This window comes from Ailuropoda melanoleuca, chromosome 4, assembly GCF_002007445.2.
Source record: "Ailuropoda melanoleuca isolate Jingjing chromosome 4, ASM200744v2, whole genome shotgun sequence".
In the NCBI taxonomy this organism is placed as follows: Eukaryota; Metazoa; Chordata; class Mammalia; order Carnivora; family Ursidae; genus Ailuropoda; species Ailuropoda melanoleuca.
The window spans coordinates 31,128,629-31,151,148 of NC_048221.1; the positions used below are offsets into that span (position 1 = coordinate 31,128,629).

The following is a 22,520-nucleotide window of genomic DNA, read 5'->3' on the forward strand; positions in this document are numbered from 1 at the left end:
ACAGGGTGGTCTGGATAACAGAGGCTTCACATTACATGGGGTCACAGCTGGCAGCCCAGAGCGCCAGTCCACAAGGAACACTGCACATCTCAGGAATACACTGGAAACAAGGTGGCCAGTAATTGGGTTAACTGGCTGGCATGCAAATTGGTCCTAATACAGTCAGAGTAAAAGTTACTCTTGCGTAGAAACGAATGACAGTGTCCACCAACACCCATCTATGTCTAGAGGGAACTGTTGCCACTAGCTCTTATGAGCTGCAAGACACAAGCACTGAACCTTGGGATTTGCCAACTGACCATGACTTAGAGGCAAAGGCCAAATAGATGAAATTCTAGAAGTGAGAAATGCATGACGTGGTGCTGTTTCCTGGGCACCAGTTATTTAATTGACATTTTAAGCCTTTAAAAAACTTTCTAAGAAGTCATCTGGTTGTTTTGTTTTTGTTTTTTAAAAGATTTATTTATTTATTTGAGAGAGAGAGGTGGAGAGGGGCAGAGGGAGAGGGAGAGACTCTCAAGCAGATTATGTGCTGAGCGTGGAGCCCATCATGGGGCTCGATCTCATGACCCTGACATCACGACCTGAGCTGAAATGAAGAGTCGGTTGCTTAACCAACTGTGTCACCCAGGCACCCCAAAGTGGTCTGGTTTTTAATATTGCAAGAGAAAACTAAAGAGATGGGCACAGAAAAAAAGTATGCCTTTAGTCAGAGAAGAAATGAAGAGAATTCCTTGTGCATATACACATTATTAACTAGAACATAGGCTTTTTTCTTTATCCCCACTAAATACATCTTGAAGAAATGTTTCAAGAGCTCTGGCTTGACGGGGAGATTTGCCATGAGGAAGCCTGAGAGTTCAGTCCCACAGTTTAATAAACTTTGTCAAATGCAGAACACGGCTTTGCTTGTTGATTTCCCTTCCTCTTTTCCTTCTTGCCGACAAATTTCCAACTCCTCGAGCACTTGCTGTGTGCCAGATTCTGAATGTTGAACGTGGCTTATTTTATCCAACACCCAAGGGGTCCTTGAGGATACCCAGACCTTGAGCTCAGATATGTTTCAGACCCACACTCTCCAATACAGTAGCCACCAACCACATGTGTTTATTTAAATTTATTATAGTTAAAGAAAATGAAAAGGTCAACCCTTAATTTTGCGTTAGCGGCGCGTCAGCGGCTCGGGAGCACGTGTGGCCAGAGACTACCCTATTGCTCAGGCAGCAGAGAGCGTTTCCATCATCACAGAAAGTACTGCTGGCCAGCACAGTTCTCGGACCTGCCAGAGCTCTTTCTACCCCCCTGTGAAATCGCTGCAGACAGAAGAGCTGTCATTAATTGAGCACCTCCTCTGGGCTTCAAGGTCTGAGTCAGTTATATGACATCATCTCGCCCCATTTTAGGGGAAAAGACACTTGAGCACAGAGAGGCTAAGCAACTTTCTCAGCATCACATAGTAAGCGAGTTGCAGAACCACGGGAGTTTAATTTCAAAAGCTTTGCTCATTCAGGTGATCTCACCTTCGAAAGGCCTCTCCCCCAAGAGTGAGTAGATGCACCACCAGAGCTCAGAAAGAGCTGCTGGGGATTCTGGCCCTTCTGACAGAAAAGTGGCCATGTGCCTTTGGGGTCAGACAGGCTAAAAGATCAAGCCCAGTTTCACCACCATCTAGCTGGGTGACATGGGCCAAGGGGCACTATCTACTGAGTATGCATGAAGTGGGGATGTTTCCAGCACGGACCTTGTAGAGCTAGGAGGATTAAATGAGACTGAACACGTAAAGCACTTAGCACAGTATTGGCTACACAGAAGCTGTTTAGATATGTAAACGTAGATATGATGATAAACCACAAGATTCACCTCCCTCCCGGCAATGTACATTTCCGAGTCTGGCGCGCCCCCTGCTGGTCACTTCCAGATACATCACTCGGCCGGCTGTTCCCTGCTGCTGCCCCATCCAGGGTTCTTGAGCAACGTGGCTATAAAACACAGCATTTAGAAAAAAAGAAAAATGTTCTTTCACATTGCAGCTCCTCTTATCACTCAGGAGAAGCTCAGTGCTTTCTAACTTGGCTGTGATCTTTGCCGCCTTCACTGTCGAGCAGAGAGAGAAGGTGTACCTCTTTAAGTCCCCATTCTCCATGTCCAGCCCATGCTCCCAGGCTCATACTGGTGTTACCTTCACCCCAATGGTGAATTAAGTCCCATCCTCTGTCTCTACATCCTAACCATCTAAAAGTCCTGTTGGTTTTTTTCTCTTACAAATATTAGCATCTATTCATGTCCCTCCACGTTCTCTGTCGCCACCTCAGTCTCAGCGGCCGGCATTGCTCACCTGGGCCACCTCATCAGCCTCCTGCTTGGTCTTCTTCCACCTTCGCCCTTCTCCCACCAGCCCAGGCTGCACCAGCGACTAGAACCGTGGTCCTGGCCACAGAGCTACTGGAATGCCCTGGGTGGGGGGCTTTAATGAACTAGCCATGCCTAGATGCCAACTCCAGGCTAATAGTGTCAGAGTCTTGGAGTCTTGGTTCGCAGATACATAGTTCATATATTCATAACTCATTAAAGCTCCTGGAAGATTCTTTCATGCAGTCAGGACTGAGAACCATTGAGCTTCCAGTCCCAACCAGAAGTATCAGCATTGCCTGGAAGGCTTGTTAGAACCCAGAGTGCTAGGCCCCACCCTGGAGTTTCTGTTCCATAGGTCTGGGGTGGCCCTGAGGATTTCTGGTTCTCACAACTTCCAAGGTGATACGGATGCTGCTGGTCTAGGGACCACCCTTAGAGAACTAGGATTGTAAAAATATAACTTGGAACACAAGCTCCCTACTGTAATGACTTCTCATTACACTTGGATATATGTTTTAAAATTCCCCTTCTATCCCGTGGGCTGCCAGGCAGGATGTGGCCCCTCCTAGCTTGGGGTCCCTCACTCCCTCTGCTCCAGTCACACTGGCCTCCTGTCTGCCATTCGAGCACGTGAACACTTTTGTACCAGCTATTCTCCCTGCCCAGAGAGATCCTCCTTTACCTCATCTCTTGTCTGGTTGCCTCTCGGTCTTTGGGGTTCCTAGAAATGCCACCTTCTCAGAGAAGCCTTTCCTAACTGCCCCATTCATTATGGGCCTCACCTTCTCACCTCTTACTTTCTCAGAAACCCGTTCATTTCCTTTATAGCACTTGTGACAATTGGCAATTATTTTATGTATCTGTCACGTCTACTAGATCCGCTCTCTGCCGGAATGCAAGTTGTATGTGGGCGAGGCCTTGGTCTTTTTGTTCACTACCTGCTACGTAACAGGGGCTCCATAAATGGTCACTGAGCGAAGAATTAAAGAGAAACACAGATTCAGAGAACATAAGGCTTAGAAGTAACAATAATATAAGCAGGAGCCGTTTTCCCCCTGAGGCTGGGCTTTTAACATTGTATCTCTAAGCCACAAGGACCTGGCGAGGCATCATCTCCAGTCTCCAGAGGTGGAGATGAAGACCCCGGGGAGGGAGAGAGCCTGGGCTGAGGTCAGACCGCTAAAAGTGGTGCAACCAGCTGGGATTCCAGGCTGCCTGCTTCCAAGTTCCCCCTAAGAGGGGGGAGGGAGGGAAGGAAGGAAGGAGAAGCAGGCAGCAAAGGGAGAGCTTGAAGAACTCTTCCCTCAGGGAATTTTTAACTCTAAACTCTTAGCCAAGGCAAAAATAAAAAACTGAGCTGAAATCAAAGAACCCTTGCCCTACTTTCCAGCTCTCTGATTCCTCCAGAATCTCTTTAGAAGAGAATGATCAAGCAATGATGGGTGTCTCAATTTTAAAGATTTTTTCTTTTTTTTTCCTTTTTTTTTTTTTTTTAGTAGCTTGCTCAGAGCCTTTAGAAGAAAAGCACAGGTAGAAAATGAGGAAGGCAGAACCTGGGCCCTGTCCTGCTTCCTGCACACCCTGCCTTGGCCTACATACGCAATACCAAGGGGCAGCAGAGTCAACTTCCTTTTGTGGCCCCTTGCCTCGTGACTGTGTTAGCTAAGGTCATACTAGATGCTGTAACAGGTAACCACCTCCCTCCTCAAACTCAATGGAAGTTCATCTCTTTGGTAAAGTCCTAAATCATTGCTCCTGATGTGGGGGAGGGGAGGGAGACTCCCCTTCCCCCCATCCTGCCATGGCTGGACAGCGCATGGCAAGTTTGATGGGTCAGGGTTGGAAGTGGTGCACATTATTTGCACCCACATTCACTGGCCAGAACTCAGTCACGTGGTCATCCTTGGCTGCAGTGGAAGCTGGGAAATAGAGCCTAGATGTCAAGGTTAGGGAAGAGCCAGCCAGTCTCGGCCTCATTCCCTGAGCTCTGTGAGGAGTTGCCCGCCTCCGCTTTCTGATGGAAGTATTACCACAATTACAGAGAAGACTGAATGCAAATGCCCCTGAGAAGAGGGCCACCTTGATATTAAATTCACATCACATCACGGAGGAAATGACAGGACTCCAGTGCTCCCCCGAGAGAAGGCTGGAGGTTTGGGGAGGGAAAAAGGAAGGAAGGGGAGGCTGGGTGCACAATGGCTCAAGTTCAGTCTTGGCTAAGAAAGAACTATGGCTGGGGCGCCTGGGTGGCACAGCGGTTGAGCGTCTGCCTTCGGCTCAGGGCGTGATCCCGGCGTTGTGGGTTCGAGCCCCACATCAGGCTCCTCTGCTGTGAGCCTGCTTCTTCCTCTCCCACTCCCCCTTTGTGTTCCCTCTCTCACTGGCTGTCTCTATCTCTGTCAAATAAATAAATAAAATCTTTAAAAAAAAAAAAAAAAGAAAGAAAGAACTATGGCTTTGCCTACCATTTTGCTGTCTACCTTGACTTCAACTCTAAATTTTCCAAAATTTCACTAACTGAAAAAAAATTTATTGTTGAGTATCTACTGTTTTACAGACATAGTCCTAGGCTTTGGGAAGCCACTAAAGAAATAAAGAATATGATATAAGCCCTATTTTTTTTATCCGGTTGAGGATTTGAAATCTGTGATGAAAGTTTGACACAAATAGGGGTGCCTGAGTGGCTCAGTCAGTTAAGCATCTGCTTTTGGCTCAGGTCATGATCCCAGGGTCCTCGGATCGAGCCCCACATTGGGCTCCCTGCTTCTTCCTCTGCTTCTGCCCCTCCCCCTCCACTCATGATCTCTCTCTCTCTCTCAATAAATAAAAAGTTTGACAGATCTCTCAATAAAAAAGATCTCTCAATAAAAAAAAAGTTTGACACAAATAATATTCAACATGGCATTCAACACATGACACAAATGATCTCATTTAATCCTCACAAGAATCCTATGAGGTAAGTATTATTATCATCCCCATTTTACAGAGGAGGAAACAGACCCAAAGAGATGAAATAACTGTCCCCAATCCCCCAAGTCTCTGCTCCATTATGCTTCCACTATCAGTGAATGACCGCTGACGTCAGCACGGGCATCAGGCAGTGGGCCTCTGAAAATAGAAGGTTTGGAGTTCCCAACAGTTACTGAGTCCAAGAACAGCTCAAGTATCTCCTGGTGACCTTGGGGGCCAAGCAAGCTGTGTGGCCCGGGAAGAGGCCCTTTTTCTCCATGTTCGTCGGTTTCCCCTGACCTAGAGCACTGCTCCAACCCTTCGTTCTAGTAAAAGCAGCATTGCTGGAGGTAGGAACAGAAGTGGGCATCACCTAGATTCAGCTTCTTTCTGCCTATCTGGGCCTTTGTTTTCCCATCTGTGAAACTGGAATGGGGTCTGATTTGCTCATTTTTCTTTCCCTAGTGTCTAGCACAGGGAATATAACAGGAGCTCAATAAACCCTGGCCATCCACTTCATCTCGCCCCTGACTGCAGATGGAGGGACTGTGTGAGCAGAAGGCAGGTTTGTATGCTTTGAGCGGCTTCTGAGAGCAAGGTCTTTGAACCTCCATCCAGGGGAAACAGGGAGATCTGGGGAGCAGCTGAGGGTCAAGTGTCACATGACACCAAGAGTCCCCCCTGCCCCGTCTTCCCCATACCCTATCCATCTAGATCCAGTCCCAGGCAATCTGGATTCCCATCATTCTCTCAGAATCCCCAACAGGCAAAGCAAGTTCAAGACTTTGGGGTATAGGGTTCAGACAGATGAATATTAGATATCCCTGCAGGCCTCCCCAGTCAGCCTTATTTCTTAACGATGTCTTTCTGGATGCTCCCAGGAGCCGTGTCCGCCTGGCAGATATTGAATAAGGCAGAAGGAGCATGAAGGAAAAGCAGCATCTTGGAACGGTTGCCTGGTTACACAGTGATCTGGCCCACGTGGTCTCCTCCCCTCGGAGGGCACAGGGTGAGCCTGCTGAAGAGGGGGGGAACACAGGGCCCCGCACAGGGGGGAAGAGAGGCAGCCAGAGCCAGCTCCAGGACAGCGTGCCTTCCTTCTCCCGCCCCCACTGCCCGCAGATGGGGGCAGGACCAGTGGACAAGCTGCCTGGGGAGGAAGCCTGCCCCACCTGATCCTCGGCTGGGGGACTGCGGCATGTTCACGTAGCCTAGTCGTGCCTCCCCTTCCTCCTCTTTACAATGAGTCTACTGCGTACTGTCGGGTCCGATGGGCACCATGAGTCCACGCGTCACTGTGAGCCCAAGCCTCCCAACAGAGAAGAGAGGAAAAACGCTGAGCACAGGGCCTGGAGCAAAGTAGATTGGCCATAAAAACTAGGGCTGCCCCGTCAGAGCTGAAGCTGATGGAAGGAGACATCAGAAGTCCCAAGGCAGGACCTGCTACCCAATTTGAGGTCCCGTTGCATTGAGGTCCCATCGCAAAGAGAAACGCAAGGCCCCTTGTTCACAAAGTTGCAAAGGGGTGCTGTGAAGCGTACTAAAATAGAAGGCTTGTGTTTTTTGCAGACTCTCTCCATGACCACCAAGTACCTGGGGGTACAGGGAAGTAGAGCGAGGCAGCCCGCTTTCCTAGCGGCCCTTTACCCCACCCCACAATGGACGGGCAACCCCAGATATTGCAACTTCCCTATCAGGATGCCCTAGGTTCCTGAATCAGACTGGGGAAGAGGCTGCGCCCTGCTGGGCTGCGCGGGGAATGCACCACCAACATCAGGCCAGACCAGGGCCGCTAGTGTGCCCGTGTGCCCCACCCGGAGACGTGGTGGCTGCGACCGGCCAACCCTCTTCAGCCACAGGCCCCCCCCCGGGGGGTGCAGTGGGGATGGGGCTGGGAGAGTGGGGAGGGGCAGACTGGGCCAGGCGTGGGACACCTCGGGGTTGAGAACCCACCTGAGGAGGCAGCAGGCAGCGGGAGGCAGGAGATCACAGGCACGAGCCTCCCCACCCTCAGGGTGGGCTCTGCTGTCCGGACAGATTTCACTTAGGAAACACAGATTTAAAGACACAGCGACTGAGAATTTCCAGACACGAGTGCTGAGCATTAAGTCCCAATTGCAGGTTCTGTGGGGCTGTCCTGGTTGCACACGATGGTGATTCTGTCCTGAGTTCTCGTCCTAGCTGTCACGACTCCCCCACTCTGGGCCTCAGTTTCCCCTTCTCTAAATGGGGAGGGGGAGGCACAAGGTGTTTACACCCTCTTCCAGCTTCTACCTTGTATGACTTCTGTCCTACTGACACGCTGTGTGGCCATGGGCAAGTCCCATCCCTTTCTGGGCATCAGTTTCCCCATCTGTAAAGTGGGGATTCAATGACCGTGAAGACCCTTCCAAGGTTAATACTCAAAAAGCTGCCGCTTCCCCTCCTCTCTTTTGTTGGAGGTGACTTTCTCCTTCCATGGAGGCGGAGGTAAAATCTTCAAGCAGGTGCTGGCGGATGGGGTTGGCTGGGACATTCCGGGTCTCTTTCTTCTGCCCACACCTGGTGAACTTGGGGACCAGGAAGGGAAAAAGGAGGAATGTACAATCAGCATGTGTTATGGAATTAATGTTTGCATGCCCTGTGAGGTGACAGAAAATAAATATGGGTCTTTTCACCTTGTCCCTCGCACAGAGCTCTTGAGACCCCTGTAACTTGCTGGGTGATAGGAGCATTTTTAGTTCTAATGAGGTGACTCTGGATGGGCTCCTGGAAGGGGGCTGGCCACCAGAAAGACCAAACCATGGTTAGAAGTTTGGAATTTTCTTTCTTTCTTTTTTTTTTTTTTAAGGATTTTATTGATTTATTCGACAGAGATAGAGACAGCCAGCGGGAGAGGGAACACAAGCAGGGGGAGTGGGAGGAGGAAGAAGCAGGCTCATAGCAGAGGAGCCCGATGTGGGGCTCGATCCCATAACACCGGGATCACGCCCTGAGCCGAAGGCAGACGCTTAACCGCTGTGCCACCCAGGCGCCCCAGAAGTTTGGAATTTTCAGCCCCACCCCCATTCTGCTGAGAAGGAACAAGGGCTGAAAATGCAGTTATGGACCTACTGTGCCTACATGGGGAAGCTTCTATAAAAATCTCCAAAGTACAGAGTTCAGAGAACTTCCAGGTTGGTGAGCACATCCAGGTACCAGAGAGGGGATGCGTCCCAGCTCCATGAGGACAGAAGCTCCTGGGCCTGGGACCCTCCCGGACCTCGTCCTATGTATTCCCCCCTCTGGAAGTTCATCTCTATCCTTTATCACATCCTTTCATCAACGGTAAATGTAAGCAAGCCTTTTTCTGAGTTCTGTGAGCTGCTGTGGCAAATGCATCTAACCCAGGGAGGGGGATGTGAAAGTCCCCGATGTGTAGCCAAGTTGGATGGACGTAACCTAGGGACCTGCGACTTGCAATGGGCATCTGAAGTGAGGTGGGAACAGTCTTCTGGAATGGAGCCTTACTCCGTGGGATCTGACACTATCTCCAGGTAGACGGTGCCAGAAGAGAGTTAAAGTATGGGATGCTCAGTGGCTGTTGCAGAATTGCTTGCTGTGGGGGATGCCCCAGCCCCTAAGTTTGGTGACCAGAGGCGTCAAAAGTGAAGTGTTCTCTTGTGAAAGTAAAAATCCAACCCCCCTCCCCGTAATTCATATGTTGACGCCCTAATCCCCAATGTGAGGGTATTTGGAGGTGGGCCGTGGGAGGTAGTTAGGTTTAGATGAGGTTCTGAAGTGGGGCCCCCATGACAGGATGAGTGCCCCTTTAAGAAGAGGAAGAGCCATGAGAGCTCCCTCTCTCAGCCATGGAGGAACAGGCCTTCACCAAGAACGGCATCTACCTTGATCTTGGGCTTGTCAGTTTCCAGAACTGTGAGAAATAAATGTTTGCTGTTTAAGTCATCCAGCCTACGATATTTGGTGATAGCAGCCCGAATAATCTTTAAGGAAGGCTCACCAGCTAATAGAACAGAAAGGCAAGGGAGAGCAGATCATCAGAGATGAGAAGGCAGGCAGCACGAGGCCATTCATTCACTAATTCATTCATCTCTACATTCATTCATGCATTTGCCTGGCCAGGTGCCCCAGACTCTACCCCATCTCCTTGCTTTCATGTTATTCCCTTTCAGTCCATTCAACAGTCTAAGGGACCTTCTCCACACAATAGTCTAAGGGAACTTCTTATATGATAAGCAGAATGATGTTCCTCCCCACTGAAAACCTCCATCAGTTAGGATTAGCTTCAGCTGTGACGGGCAACTCACACTAACCGTGTCTTCAATAAGACAGACATTCCTCTTTCCCATCGAACCATCCGGCACTGGGCTACCCAAGACTGGTGTGGCAGCTCAACAGTGTCAGAATCCAGGCTCCGTCTAGCTCGTGGCACTCCCATCCCTAGCCTCCATTTTCAAGGTTGCCTCCAAGTCCAAGATGGTGCTGGGGCTCCAGACATTGAGTCTGCATCCCATAGAGCAGCAAGGACGGGGTCATTCCCTCCTTTCAAAGCCACACCTCGGCTTGCATTCTAGTGGCCAGCTTCAGTCACATGACTGCATCTATGAAGGAGCCTGGGAAAGTTGTATCTTTACCCCACAGTTCTTGCACAGCTCCCTCCTGCTCTTGGAATAAAACCCGTACCCTTTCCTATGACTCCCAAGGCCTGGCCCATTTTCCTGCCTTCTTGCTTCCCAGCCTCACCTCCCTTGTCCTGCTTCAGGCCCCCCTTTGGGTCTCTCAAAGGCCAGGGCTCTTTCCACCCAGGGTATCCACACCTGGAACATCCCCACACTCACTTTGTGCCAGCTGGCTCCTTCCCTCCTTCAAAGCTGGGTGCTCCATCACCTCCTCAGAATGGCCCGCCAACCACACCATCTGACACTGTTGTCATCATGCCTTCCTGACTCCTCCTTTTGTCTTGTTATAGGGTAAATGACCCCTTGAAACTATCGTATTAATTTAACTAATAAACCAAACCATGAACGCCTGCACCAAATGCCTGCCTTTGGGTTGATTTCCCCCTTACAAAGGCAGCCCCAGGAGGGGAAGGTTTGTGTCCTGTTCACAACTGGATCCCCGGAGTTTCTCTGAACAACTACTTATTGTTTTCCCACTATGTAGCAGGAACTTAAAAGACAGAAAGAATACCCAGTTTTCTGCTCATCCACAGAGAGGCCAAGAGATGTGATTCAGGGTCCATCTGCTAGAGAGGGGCAGCGCTCAGCCAGGGGGGTCAGCAGAGACAGGGATGCGCGAGTCCAGTAAAATCCTAATAACGACCCTGCAACGGCTGGAAAGATGGTTAGGGTCCTTTCAGGCCTTGTTTCTGGCCCCATCCCATGTCTTCACCCTGGTGTTCTTGCCTTCTTCTGCCCCACTTTTAACTTTTATGGCCTATTGTTTATTCCTTATCCTTGTAAGCAGCTTTACATCCTCTCTGGAAGAGGGTGGATTATAAACAAACAACTACAAGATAAAATGTATAAGTACTGGGTGTGTCCGGTTGCCAGGAATAGAACCTCGTCCACCACAGTCAGATCCCAGGAGGCATCCAGCCTGTGTGTCACGTTCGTTCTCTTGCCTATCTTTTTTTTTTTTTTTTTTTAAACAAGAAACACTTATTTCTCAGAGTTCTGGAGGCTGCAAAGTCCAAGTCCAAGGTGCCAGCAGATTTAGTGTCTAGTGAAAGCCCTCCTTCTGGTTCATATGGTTATCGTCCCACTGGGTCCTAAGCTGGTGTCTTCTTAGATGTCTTTAAGGACTTCAACTGGATGTATCCAGACAGCAGCTCACAGTCTCCCTCAAACTGGTCTTCCCCTAGTCTTGGCAAATGAGTTGTCGTAGATAGAACTCAGGCACTATCCTAAGAGGTGGTCTAACACGGTGGTCGGAGCTCAACTCCCCACCCTGGTGCTGCTGGAGAGGTGCGACCAACTCTGCGATACAAGAAATTTGGCAGCAGCCATGGCTTCTGTCTTTTAGAGGTGCATTCCCCATCCCTGAGTTGTGACAGCCATGAATGCCACCAGGTATGGCCACATGTCCTCTGGGGCAAAATCATCCCCAGGTGAGGACCACTGGTTTACAGCAAGGACTTAAAGCTCACGCTCTCAGGCTTGATATCCCAACTCTGGTGTGGGACATGGGACAAGTTATTTAATCTTCCTGCACCTCAGGTTCCTCTTCTCTATAAAGGGGGGAAAGAATAGTCCCTCCTCCACAGATTAAATCAACTAATCTATGTAGAGCACTTAGACTGGCGCCTCCAAGTGTCATGTAAGCGATTATTTCTACCTTTGAATTTACCCCATTTCTCTCTCCCATAGAAGCCTCCAGCGCTAGGCTACCCAACACTGGTGTGGACCTCAACCCAATCCATCACCATTCCTGGGTAATTCTACTTTATAAAGATCTCTAAAGTCCATTCCTCCTTCTCCAGCATCACCCTTGCCCAAGCACTCTAGGCTTCCTACAATCTATTCTCTACAGAGCAACCAGTTGGATCTGTTTAAACCGTTCAATGCTTACAACAGCCAGAGTCCTGTTGTTTTTAGGAAAAAGCCCCTCACCAATGGCCTAGAAATTAAAGAATGACTTCTATCTATCTCTAGATTTTGTCTCCTAACTTCGTCTCCCTTGTTGCCTAATCTTAGCCACAACGGTTTTTCTCTCTGTTCCTCAAAAGTGTCATTCTCTCTCCTAATCCAAGGCCCTCAAATATTCCAGGCCCTCTGCCTACAACCTCAAATGAAGCTGTCTCCAAAGCAGTGACCATGGGCTTTTTGAAAAATAAAGACAGGCCACTTCCTGGGAGGAGTAGAAAGAGTTTGACTGAGCTAGGATGGGCTGCCTTGTTCAGTGGAGCAGTGTGTGCACTGCACAAATAGCCAAGGCTGTGAGTAGAGACTACAATTCATTCCAAGCTCCAGTTGTCAAACGATACCCATGCAGGTGCAGATGCACCTGCTCACAAAGCTGTTTGTGGAGCTGTATGCTCTGAAAGAGGGTGTCTTTGGCTAATTGGTAAGGAAGAGGCCATACGGGCTAGTGACAGCTCTACAGTGAGAGCATACAGTAGATGGATAATAGTGGAGCTACATTTTAAAATGTATATTTCCTATCTGTCATAGAGACATTAATTTACCAAAGACCAAGAAAGAGACCAACTATGCCAACTGACTGGTATTCTCTTTCTTTCCATGGCTAGAAAGTAACTGTTCTGCTTCTCTGGTACTAGTTTAGAACTGAGGCTAACTTAAGAAAAGCTGTCCCTGGGGGTAATCAGAAGGGGGAATGAAACATGAGAGACTATGGACTATGAGAAACAAACTGAAGACTTCAGAGGGGAGGGGGGTGGGGGAATGGGATAGACTGGTGATGGGTAGTAAGGAGGGCACNGGGCACGTATTGCGTGGTGCACTGGGTGTTATACGCAACTAATGAAGCATCGAACTTTGCATCGGAATCCGGGGATGTACTGTATGGTGACTAACATAATATAAAAAAAAAAAAAAAAAAAAAGAAAAGAAAAAGAAAAAGAAAAAAAAAGAAAAAGAAAAAAAAAAAAAGAAAAGCTGTCCCTTACTCGTAGTGCATGAAGCAATTGGACAACTTTCAAGTCTTAGAGTGATACAATTAGCACTTCCCATAATTAAATTCACAGTAAAATGCCTTCTGGGAATCCAGTATTTTTTTTTAATTATCTATTCTTATTAACCTCATTCATCTGTCTCATAAAAAATGTAAACTAAGCCTAGCCATACAGAACACATATACTAACAAATATAATTAACACTCAATATTTAGCCTTGCCGGTACAACACTTCAGAGGCAGGGGAGCCTCCAAGATCACCTAGTGCCAACATTCGCCTTAGTGATGAGGAACCTGGGGCTCAGTGGTTAGAAGCAATGTTCCTTGGACCACTCAGCTCAGGGGCGGTGCTGAAAGAGGGGACCCAGGTCTCCTGCTTGCCACATGACTGCTTCCATCAGCCACGGGAGAAAAAGAACAAGAAAAAAAGAGTTCCTACTGTCCTACCAAGTAGTAAGTATAACCGAAAGCTACATTTCTAACTAGGTTCCAGAGTCCTGGTTGGCGACTCTGTGCTGCATCTAATTATAATTACAGGGATTGCTGTTTCTCAGATCACACACGCGGAGGGCATCACTCTCTTAGGAAACACAAAGTCTGGGTCGCGGAGGCTCAGCTGCATTTTGTCATTCTTGTGCTGTTTAACAGGACTGAGGGCTCTGAGACCACTGAACCTCAGGGAAACCCCAGTCCTACACTTTGCGATTTACGCATAATAAAATAAAAGTGAGTGCTTCCCAAAAGTGGTTGACCAGAAGATTCGAAGAACAAATCCTCCCCCCCTCCAATTTGGGCATGCCTGGGTTCAAATCCTGACTGTACCACCTACGACTGTCACCCTGTGAAAGTGAAGCCAGTTTCCATGACTGTAAATGGAAACGTTAATGTTACTTCCCAGACAGAACTAATTGGTAGGATTTATATATATATAATATACATGTAAATGTATTATGTACATATATAATATATATTAATCTATCTATCTATCAGTATACAAGAGGACACCATGAATATTCCTGGGTGAGCTGAGTTTTTTATAATCCTCTTTCCCTAACAAGGCTGTGAGGTCTCTGTAAGTTCTGTGCTCATTAGCCTGACTTAGGTGTGCAATGCCACATGCAGGGCCTTGTCTTATAATCTGCTCAGTAACTATTTGCTGAGTGAATGAACAGATGCATGAGTGTGCGAAGAGGTTACACCCTCTCCTCTGCACTACTGGCTGAATCCAGCGGGCTCACGGTATGGCGCCAGGAGGTACGTCCATGCCTAACCTTCAGAACCTGGGAATGTGACCTTATTTGGATAAAGGGTCTTGGCAGATGCAATTAATTTAATGATGTCCCGATGAGCTCCTCCTGGACTATCCGGGGGGGGCCTTGTTTCCTCTGTTCAGGTTGCTAAAGCAGAAACACCACGGAGGAACCTGGCTGGCTCAGTCAGTGGAGCGTGCAATGCTTGACCTCAGGGTTCGAGCCCCGCGTTGGGTATAGAGATTACTTAAAAATAGAATCTTTAAAAGAAAAACACACCATAGACTGGGTGGCTTAGACACACAAACATTTGCCTCTCACAGTTCTGGAGGCAGGGAAGTCCGAGATCAAGGTGTCGGTAGACACGGTGTGTGGTGAGAGCCTGCTTCCCGGTTCCCAGCCAGCCACCTGGTCACAGCATCCTCACGGGGCAGAAGGGACAAGGGATCTCTCTGGGGTGTCTTTTATAAGGGCACTCATCTCATGCATGAAGGCCCCACTCTTATGACCTCATCACCTCCCAAAGGCCCCATCTCCAAATACTACCACACTGGGGAGGAGATTTCAACACAGGAGTTTTGGGGGGACAAAGAGTTTCAGTCTGTAGCATACCCAAATCCAGCAACAAGTGTCCCTCTGAGGGACAGAAGAGAAGTCACAGGAACAGAGAAGGTCATGTGAAATGGACGCAGAGACTGGAGTGATACGAGCCACAGGGAAGGCCAGCAGCTACCGGAAGCTAGAAGAAGAAACAAGGAAGGGTTGGCCCCAGAGCCTCCAGAGGGAGCGTGGCCCTGCTGACAGCTGGATTTCTGGCTTCTGGCTTGCAGCACCGCGAGAGAACACATTTCTGCTGTGTTAAGCCACTAGTTTGTGGTAATCTGTTTACGGCAGTTCTAGGGAATGAACACGCTAACGTGTGGGAGGCACTCAGTAAACACTAGATGTCAAGTCATGTTTTGATATCAAATCCTTGGACTCTATATACATCCACAGCATTTTACTCAAGTTGGATCACCCACGAGCTGGAATTTTGGTGGGGGGAAATGAACCTTTGAAGTTGCAGAGCAAAAGTAATGAGAAGTCCTGAAAAGCCACCCAGACGGCATTACTTACTTCTCCTAAACGAAGATACCATGTTCTTCCTCCTCCCTGTCCCCCTTTCCCCTCCTCCCCACCCCGCCAGACACCCGACAGCTACTGCTTATAGATAATAATGATTTATTTGCAGAGAGGCAGAGAGGCCCCTTAGACATCCAGGGCAGGTGTCAAAGAGCAGGTGGACATTCAATCTGGAGTTTAAGGGGGGATAGCAGTTGGCACCCAGGATGGCTCCAGCCTCCACTGTGCACTCCCAGTTCACGTGTCCAGCTGCTCCTTGCCGTGCCCTCAACTGAACGCCCGACGGCCACCACTCCACCTGCTACTTCGCCCATCTGTGAAAGTAGCCCCTTCGTTCTTCTCATTACTCTGCTCTCCTCCCTTCCTCTCCTGGTCTCCCATCCCTCATCGGATCCTTTTGGCACCACCTTGAAAATGGGCCTGTAATCCAGACACACAGCACAATTTCCACTGGTACCATAGGCCACCGCGCTTTCTAGATGAGACTGTTTTGCGTGCTATCCTTACGCGGGGGCCATGCGAACCTTCTCTGTATGGTGCCCAGTTTACTATACGTGCCACCAAAGCCAGCACCAGATGGGACCATTTTAAGAGCTGCTTTTTCACTGGTTATCTGCTTTAACCCCTGTCTCACTACATTCTATTTTCCAACTGGTAGCCAGAGAAAGCGTTTGAAAATCTAAACCAGGTCCAATGGCGTCCTAGCTGATTCAGAATATAATTTTGGATCCTTATGCAGGTCGATAATGTGTAAGTGGCCCCATCTCATCCTGGCCACGTCCCCTCTGCTTTCATCACTTCTTACTCCCTGCCCCATGTATACAACTGGAACCCTGGATTCCCTGCTATTTTTTCAAAATGCCAAGCACACTCCTACCTCAGGGCCTTTGCACCCACTCTTCCCTCTACCTGAAACACGACCTTGCCAGACAATCAGCATGGCCTTCCTTGTCCCTTCCATCATTCTGTCTCTGATCCAATGTCCCCTCCTCAGGTCATCTCAGACCACCCTATAAACCCATGCCCGCCCCTCACTTTCTAACCCCTCTACTCCGCCTTATTTTTCTCCTCTTCCTACAGCACTTCTTGTCAATAGAATGATCGTGGACATCGTGCTTAAAAATTCCACACCCCTCTGAGGTATATCCACAATGTAATTAGAAATCTGTGAGTGTTGTGTGGCCTTAAGATTACGGAGGGAAAAAAAAGAAAAGAAAAGAAAAAGAAAACAAAGCCACATTTTGGCCAAGTTCACACGTCTTTTAGACCAGGAGTTGATGTACTTATCTGTAAAGTGAAGGAAATAGGAAACCAACAGTGTGGCCATCTGGGTAAAGAGGCATGAATTACATGTGAATCTAAGGGACAGAAGTGAGGCCATCCCCTTCTTCTGTAGGCAACTCTGAAAAAGGGGGTTCAGGTGCCACGGGACACCTCCATTGCCTTGCTCTATCTGGTTATCACAGTCCATGAACCTGGAAGGGGTTGTTATCATTGTCCCTTAAAGGTCAGACGTATTACTACCCTCGGGAAATGTACAATTAACTATAAAAATGTGTGAGATAATGAAATCCATGGTATTAACATTAACATTTTAAGTATTTGAGTAGTAAAATGCATATTTTATATGCTTATTTTGTTTACAGGAATTTGATCTGTTAGAGTGAACAGATCAGCCTAGTAACAGCCATTTAAAATATGTAATTGAGTAATAATTGATCTTGACTTAGGATTTTAATTTGAAATCTTAGTAAGTTTACTAAGTTAGAACATTAAGCTGTTTTGAGGATCACCATATTTATTAGCTTAATTAAATAGCTTTATAAAAATTACTTAAGCACCTAGGAAGATTTGTCAATAACACAAATGAGCTACTAAAAAATGAAACTGAATACACAGAATTTATAAATGTAGCTTAGTTAAGTTTGCAAATGCAATCTAGCATCTTCCAAATGGCCCTTAACCACGATGGCTCACGTGTTTCTGACTTAGAAGCAGAGCTTAAACCCTTGCTTTTTTAACACGTGACTTCAATAAACTGTTAATTTCTAAAGCCAAGACACACTTCGGAATAGTCTTATCTGGACCCCCAAACCATCAAGTCCTTCAGACATTATTGATCTCATGTATCCCCCATTACAATATAAGTTCCCAAAGAATGGCATTGTGATGTCAACTCCCTGCCCCGCTCTCAGTCCCCAGGGCCACGTGTAGCACAGAGCTCACGCTCAGGAAAATGTTGAGCTGAGGTGAATCCTTTTTCCCTGAGGACCTGTATGATGCCTGGGCTCTTACTCATACATCCCAAGAGACTGAGGCCCACTGACAGTGCGGGACACAGCCAAGACGTGAGCAAAGTCTGATGGAAGGGTCCAGGGGCAGTCCTGGCCCCTGACATCCTGGGCCTTCTGCACTGCAAGGACTTCTAGATCTATGTCCCCAACCCCCCTCCCCCACGAAGTCTCCCGCTGTCTTCAAAGCCCCTGTCACACCATTTACGTGACTCAACCTCCTGAGGTTACTTTTGCACTCCTTTCTCGTCCTCTTCCGAAGGGCCGAGGAGCGCATCACCCCACCATCCTCACGTGCCTTGCCCACGAAGGAAGGAGGAAAGCAAGCACGCACGGACAAGGAGCGCTTTGGTGGAGCACACTTGGCGCGCCCACCGTGGCACGGGTTCGCGGCCCCGGCTTCGCAATCAGGCTGAGCGGGATCAAATCCCAGTTCCGCGGCCTGGGGCTCTGTGACTTCAACCCAGGGTTAAGAAATATTGCGAAAACTTCATGCTTTCAAAATAAACGCTAGCCTCGATCTGCTTACCAGGCAAGATGAAAGGAAAAGCCAAACCCAAGCCACAAGTGAAAACATTTAAAGCTGTTTGCTTAAGATAGGTCACTAGATAGCGGCAAAGGTGAAGTCTTACCAGGACCTGCAGCCTTCGGGGGAAGAGTTTCAACGTGGTTTCCATTTCAGCTTCAATATTTATAAACAAATCCGGAGGGAAGGAGCCCTGGGAGATAAGCCTTTAGGTAAATAGTTCAGGAGGCGCCCCCGCTTCCTGGGGACGGGCCACTAGGCTTCACAGCGGCGGGATTGGGTAGCTGGAGAGTGGGGTGGGGAGGGGAAACCCAACAGACCCCGGCTTCTCAAATTTTAAAGCGGGGGCACCACCTGGGCATCTGGTTCAATAGGTCTGCGCCGGGGCCTGAGATTCTGCATTGAAAAAAAAAAAGATTTTATTTATTTATTGGAGAGGGCAGAGAAGAGAGAGAGAGAGGGAGCAGGAGAGAGAGCATGGGAGGGCCAGAGGGAAAGGGAGAAGCAGGCTCCCTGCTGAGCAAGGAGTCTCCAGCAGGGGGCGGGGAGGGGCTGTTTCCAGGACACTGGGGTCATGACCTGAGCGTAAGACAGACCTTTCACTTACTGAGCCACCCAGCGCCCGGATAAGATTCTGCATTTTTAACAGGGTTCCAGTATCGCCAAAACTTCTGGTCTGTGCGATGCACTTTGAATAGCAATGGTCTGGGAGAAAAGCATTATACACCCCTCCAAAGACATTAGTAAAACAAAACAAAACACCCAAACCCCAGAAGTACAAATAGGGACCAGTGCTATTTTTATTCTCAGCGGATAGGTGTCTTAGAAGCTGTATCTTACCATAAACCACCCAGGAAGATTCGTTTATTTGCTTAACAAATATTGATTGAGCATTGACTTCCCACTCCGTGCTGTTCCAGGTTTTTGGGGTGCAGTGGTAAGTAGCCATGACAAGGTCCCTGACCACGAGCACTGACACTCCAGTATGGGAAGTCAGATGAGAAACTCAGAAACACATAAGGAAATTCAGAAGCAAAAAAGGATGAAAATGTTTCTGTTTGTGATAAATGGTAAAAGAAAATAAAACAGGGTCATGAGTTAGAGAGTGGTTTGGGCAGGAGGGCTGTTGAGAAGGGGTGAGAAGTAAGCAGCCATGCAAAGATCTAGGGGGAGAGTGTTCCAAGCAGTTAGTGCAAAGGTCCTAAGTGGAGAAAGATCTTGGCAAGTTTGAGGGATGGTAACTCAACTGTAGTTGAGATATAGTGACAAACTGTGAAAGAATTAGCCCAGAGCCAGTTTGTGGTAGGGAGCTGGGATTTATCCTAAGCGTAATGGGCTGCCCTTCCAAGGTTTTAAGCGGAGGAGTCACATAAACATTTTAGAAACACCACTCTGATTAATCTTAAAATCATGAGCAGTGGCACAACCAGACATTATGTGCCTCCTAGTGAAATAGGAATTGGATGGCACGGTGTCACTGATGAAATAGTTTGCTGAATATAATCCTTTAAATCTAGTTTATAGGAACATAGACATACGGGAGATAGAAGAAAAAGTTCAATGATATCACAAGGAAGCACTCAGATAAATCCAGAAGAAGAAACCACTGGCCTCCTTTCTTTACAACAAATCAATGAAGGAGAAAAATGGAAAAAAAAATCAGTGGCATGAAAAAGGGGAGGAGGGTGTTACAGATTGAAAGAGAGTGAAAAGATATCACAGTCACACTTACGCCATGAGTGGATCTTACTTGATCATGTTCCAATAAACTATCCATAAGAGATATTGCAGGGACAACTGGAACTATTTAAAGATAGAAACAGGACTTTCAGTGATATCAGGAATTATTTTCAATTTTTTAGATGTCATAAGGCATTGTGGATAAGAAGGAGAATGTCTGTTTTTTAGAGACGATATTGAAGAAATTAACAGTAAAAGTTCAGGCTGTGTGAAATTAGCTAATTACTTGCTTCTTGTGCCTAGAAAACAGCTAAAGGGATAGGATGCCCCCTCTGAGATGAGGTTATGAAAGACCGACATCTTCCTCACTGGCACTCTCTTTCTGGCTTTTTCCACCTGCTCACTCTCATCAGAGCTCCACTCTGGATCTACAGAGAGATCCACCGGGCAAGAACTGAAGGCAGCCTCCGGCCATCAGCCTGCAGGAAACTGAACCCTGCCCACAGAGATGGGCACGAGCTTGGAAGCAGATGCCCCCCTAGTCAGCCTAGAACTGGCTACAGCCCCTGCCAACGTCTTGAGCCGAGCCTGTAGGAGACTCTGAAGGGGTCTCAGACCCAGCTAAGTCATACCAGGGTCTCTGATCCACAGACCCTACCGTGAGATAATAAACACACGTATTGTTTTACATTGCTGAGTTTCGGGGTGTCGTGTTATGCCACAATGACATGAGATCGATGCCATTATCGCTCTGATTTACAAACAAGGAAACTGAGTTCTAGAGAAGTAAGCAACCTGTCCGGATTTTAGGAACTACACTCTTCACCACCACACGCTCGCCAAGACTGTTTTGATGCTCTTCCTCCGTGTCTATGCCAACGCGGGGCATTTTGGTCTTTGTGACTGCAAAGCCAACTCCATTTCTTAGGTGCTGGTGATGATTAGAATGCTCTTTCATTACCAAGGAAACCTTTTATTCCATAGAAAAATGGAGCCATAAATGATTTAGTGCACACAAGGAGGCAGAAATGGAAATTGCTGCTGAAAACCAGCTCCTCCGTGAGCAGCGGATGGGACTGGAACAGAAGCGTGGCCTTTCAGAATTGCTCACATCCTCTACCAATTAAGTGTTTGGGGACGCCGACAATGGCTTCCTGATGTGGAAATCACTTTGAAACATGTGGGCTTGCAGTTAAAGCCATTAGTCCCACCTGGGCTTCAAGCACAGCTACAAAGAAAATATTTTGTAAATGGCGCAAGCAGCGAGGATTTGCCAACCCCTGGGTTAGGCCACATGGGCCAAGCAACTGCTTTTAACACTTCATTTCCTAAATGTACTAATACCTGGGCAGAGATGGAAAATAAACCCCACTTCAGACAACACAGGGCCTCTTAAAAGCCACAGGTCTCTGTTCTGGACAGCTGCTTAGTGAAGAGCTTGGCTCTCTCCTTGGACAAAAGAGTTTTGCTTTCAGGCCCAGGGTGGAGGGAATGCAAATGAGCCCAGCACCTCTGGCCCAGCCTTTCCTCGTTGGAACACAGCTGGCCGCTGCGGCAGAAAGCCCGAAGGGACACTGAGGCAGGTGTTTCCAAGTGCAGCTCAGTCAGAGTAAAAAGGTGAGCCCCAAAGAGACATGGAATAGGAGGAAAGTCTAACTTATTAGCTGGAAACTGACTTCGTCTTGACCTCTCAGGGGCCTGTGGTTCTTAACCCGTGGTGGGGCCTGGTCTAGACCACAGTGGGGCCGTCACGGGAAGTGTTCCAGGTGGGACCACTTTCTTTCTTTCTTTCTCTCTGCTTATTCACCCACAGCAAGGTTCTAGAAGCCCTTTTCTTTCTGTGAGGAAGCTCACTGGTGTGGAAAGTCAGTGTGTCGGGCGTGAGGAGATGTCGGCCCTTGGGTCTCGCCTACGCCGAGTGGTTAAGACCCTGAGTTTGGGAGTCAGGCTGTCAGACTCAATCTTCGATTTCCTCAGCTTTAAAATGGGAATAAACAGGGGCGCCTGGGGCTCAGTTGGTTAAGCTCAGGTCATGATCTCAGGGTTCTGGGATGGAGCCCCTCAGCTCAGTGGGGGGCCTGTTTAGCCCTCTGCCTCTGCCCCTCCCCCTGCTTGTGCTCTCTCCTCTCTCTCTCTCCCTCTGTCAAATAAATAAAATTCTTTAAAAAATAAAAAATAAAATGGGAATAAAAATAGTGGTTCCCCCAGAAAGCTGTCATGAAGGGTCCACGAGTGGACGCATGCGGAGCGTTCAGGCCTCAGGGTGAATGACAGCCTCCAGAGCTGTGCGAAGGGGTAGCTCTGGCCTGTCATATAGGCTATTAGTTGGGGTTCTCCAGAAAAACTGAACCGAGAGGAGCTATCTATCAAACAGAGATACAGAATTTATGGAGATATAGAATATATACTATTATACTACCTATCTAGAGAGAGATTTATCCCTATGGCTTATGCGATTATGTTGGCTAGCCAGCCCAAAATTTGCAGAGCAGCTGGCAGGCTGGCGACCCAAGGGAGGAGCTGACGTTGCAGTCTGAAGGCAGTCTAGAAGCAGACGTCCTTCATCCTCAGGGGACCTTGGTCTTTTCCTCTTAAGTCTTTCCACTGATCCAATGAAGCTTCCCGCAGTGTGGAGGGTAATCTGCTTTACATAAAGCCTACTGATTTAAATGTTAATCACATCCAAAAAACCAAAAAAAAAAAAAACAAAAAACCTACACAGCAATATCTAGACT

General features: G+C 48.0%; 1 protein-coding gene and 1 pseudogene across 5 annotated transcripts in view; both read right to left on the reverse strand.

The window, feature by feature from the left end:
- Window positions 1–6,167: 6,167 nt before the first annotated feature.
- The window catches only part of ADAMTS9 (ADAM metallopeptidase with thrombospondin type 1 motif 9), a 182,617-nt gene continuing 166,264 nt past the window's right edge, over window positions 6,168–22,520 (reverse strand). For 4 of the 5 annotated variants that reach the window (XM_034658601.1, XM_034658604.1, XM_034658603.1 and 1 more), the window contains one exon: window positions 6,168–7,850. In XM_034658601.1, coding sequence (XP_034514492.1) covers window positions 7,704–7,850 — 147 coding nt within the window. In that variant the 3' untranslated portion in view covers window positions 6,168–7,703. The remainder of the gene's footprint in view (window positions 7,851–22,520) is intronic. The other variant, XM_034658600.1, reaches the window with a different exon arrangement.
- LOC117802110 lies at window positions 15,774–15,861 on the reverse strand (annotated as a pseudogene).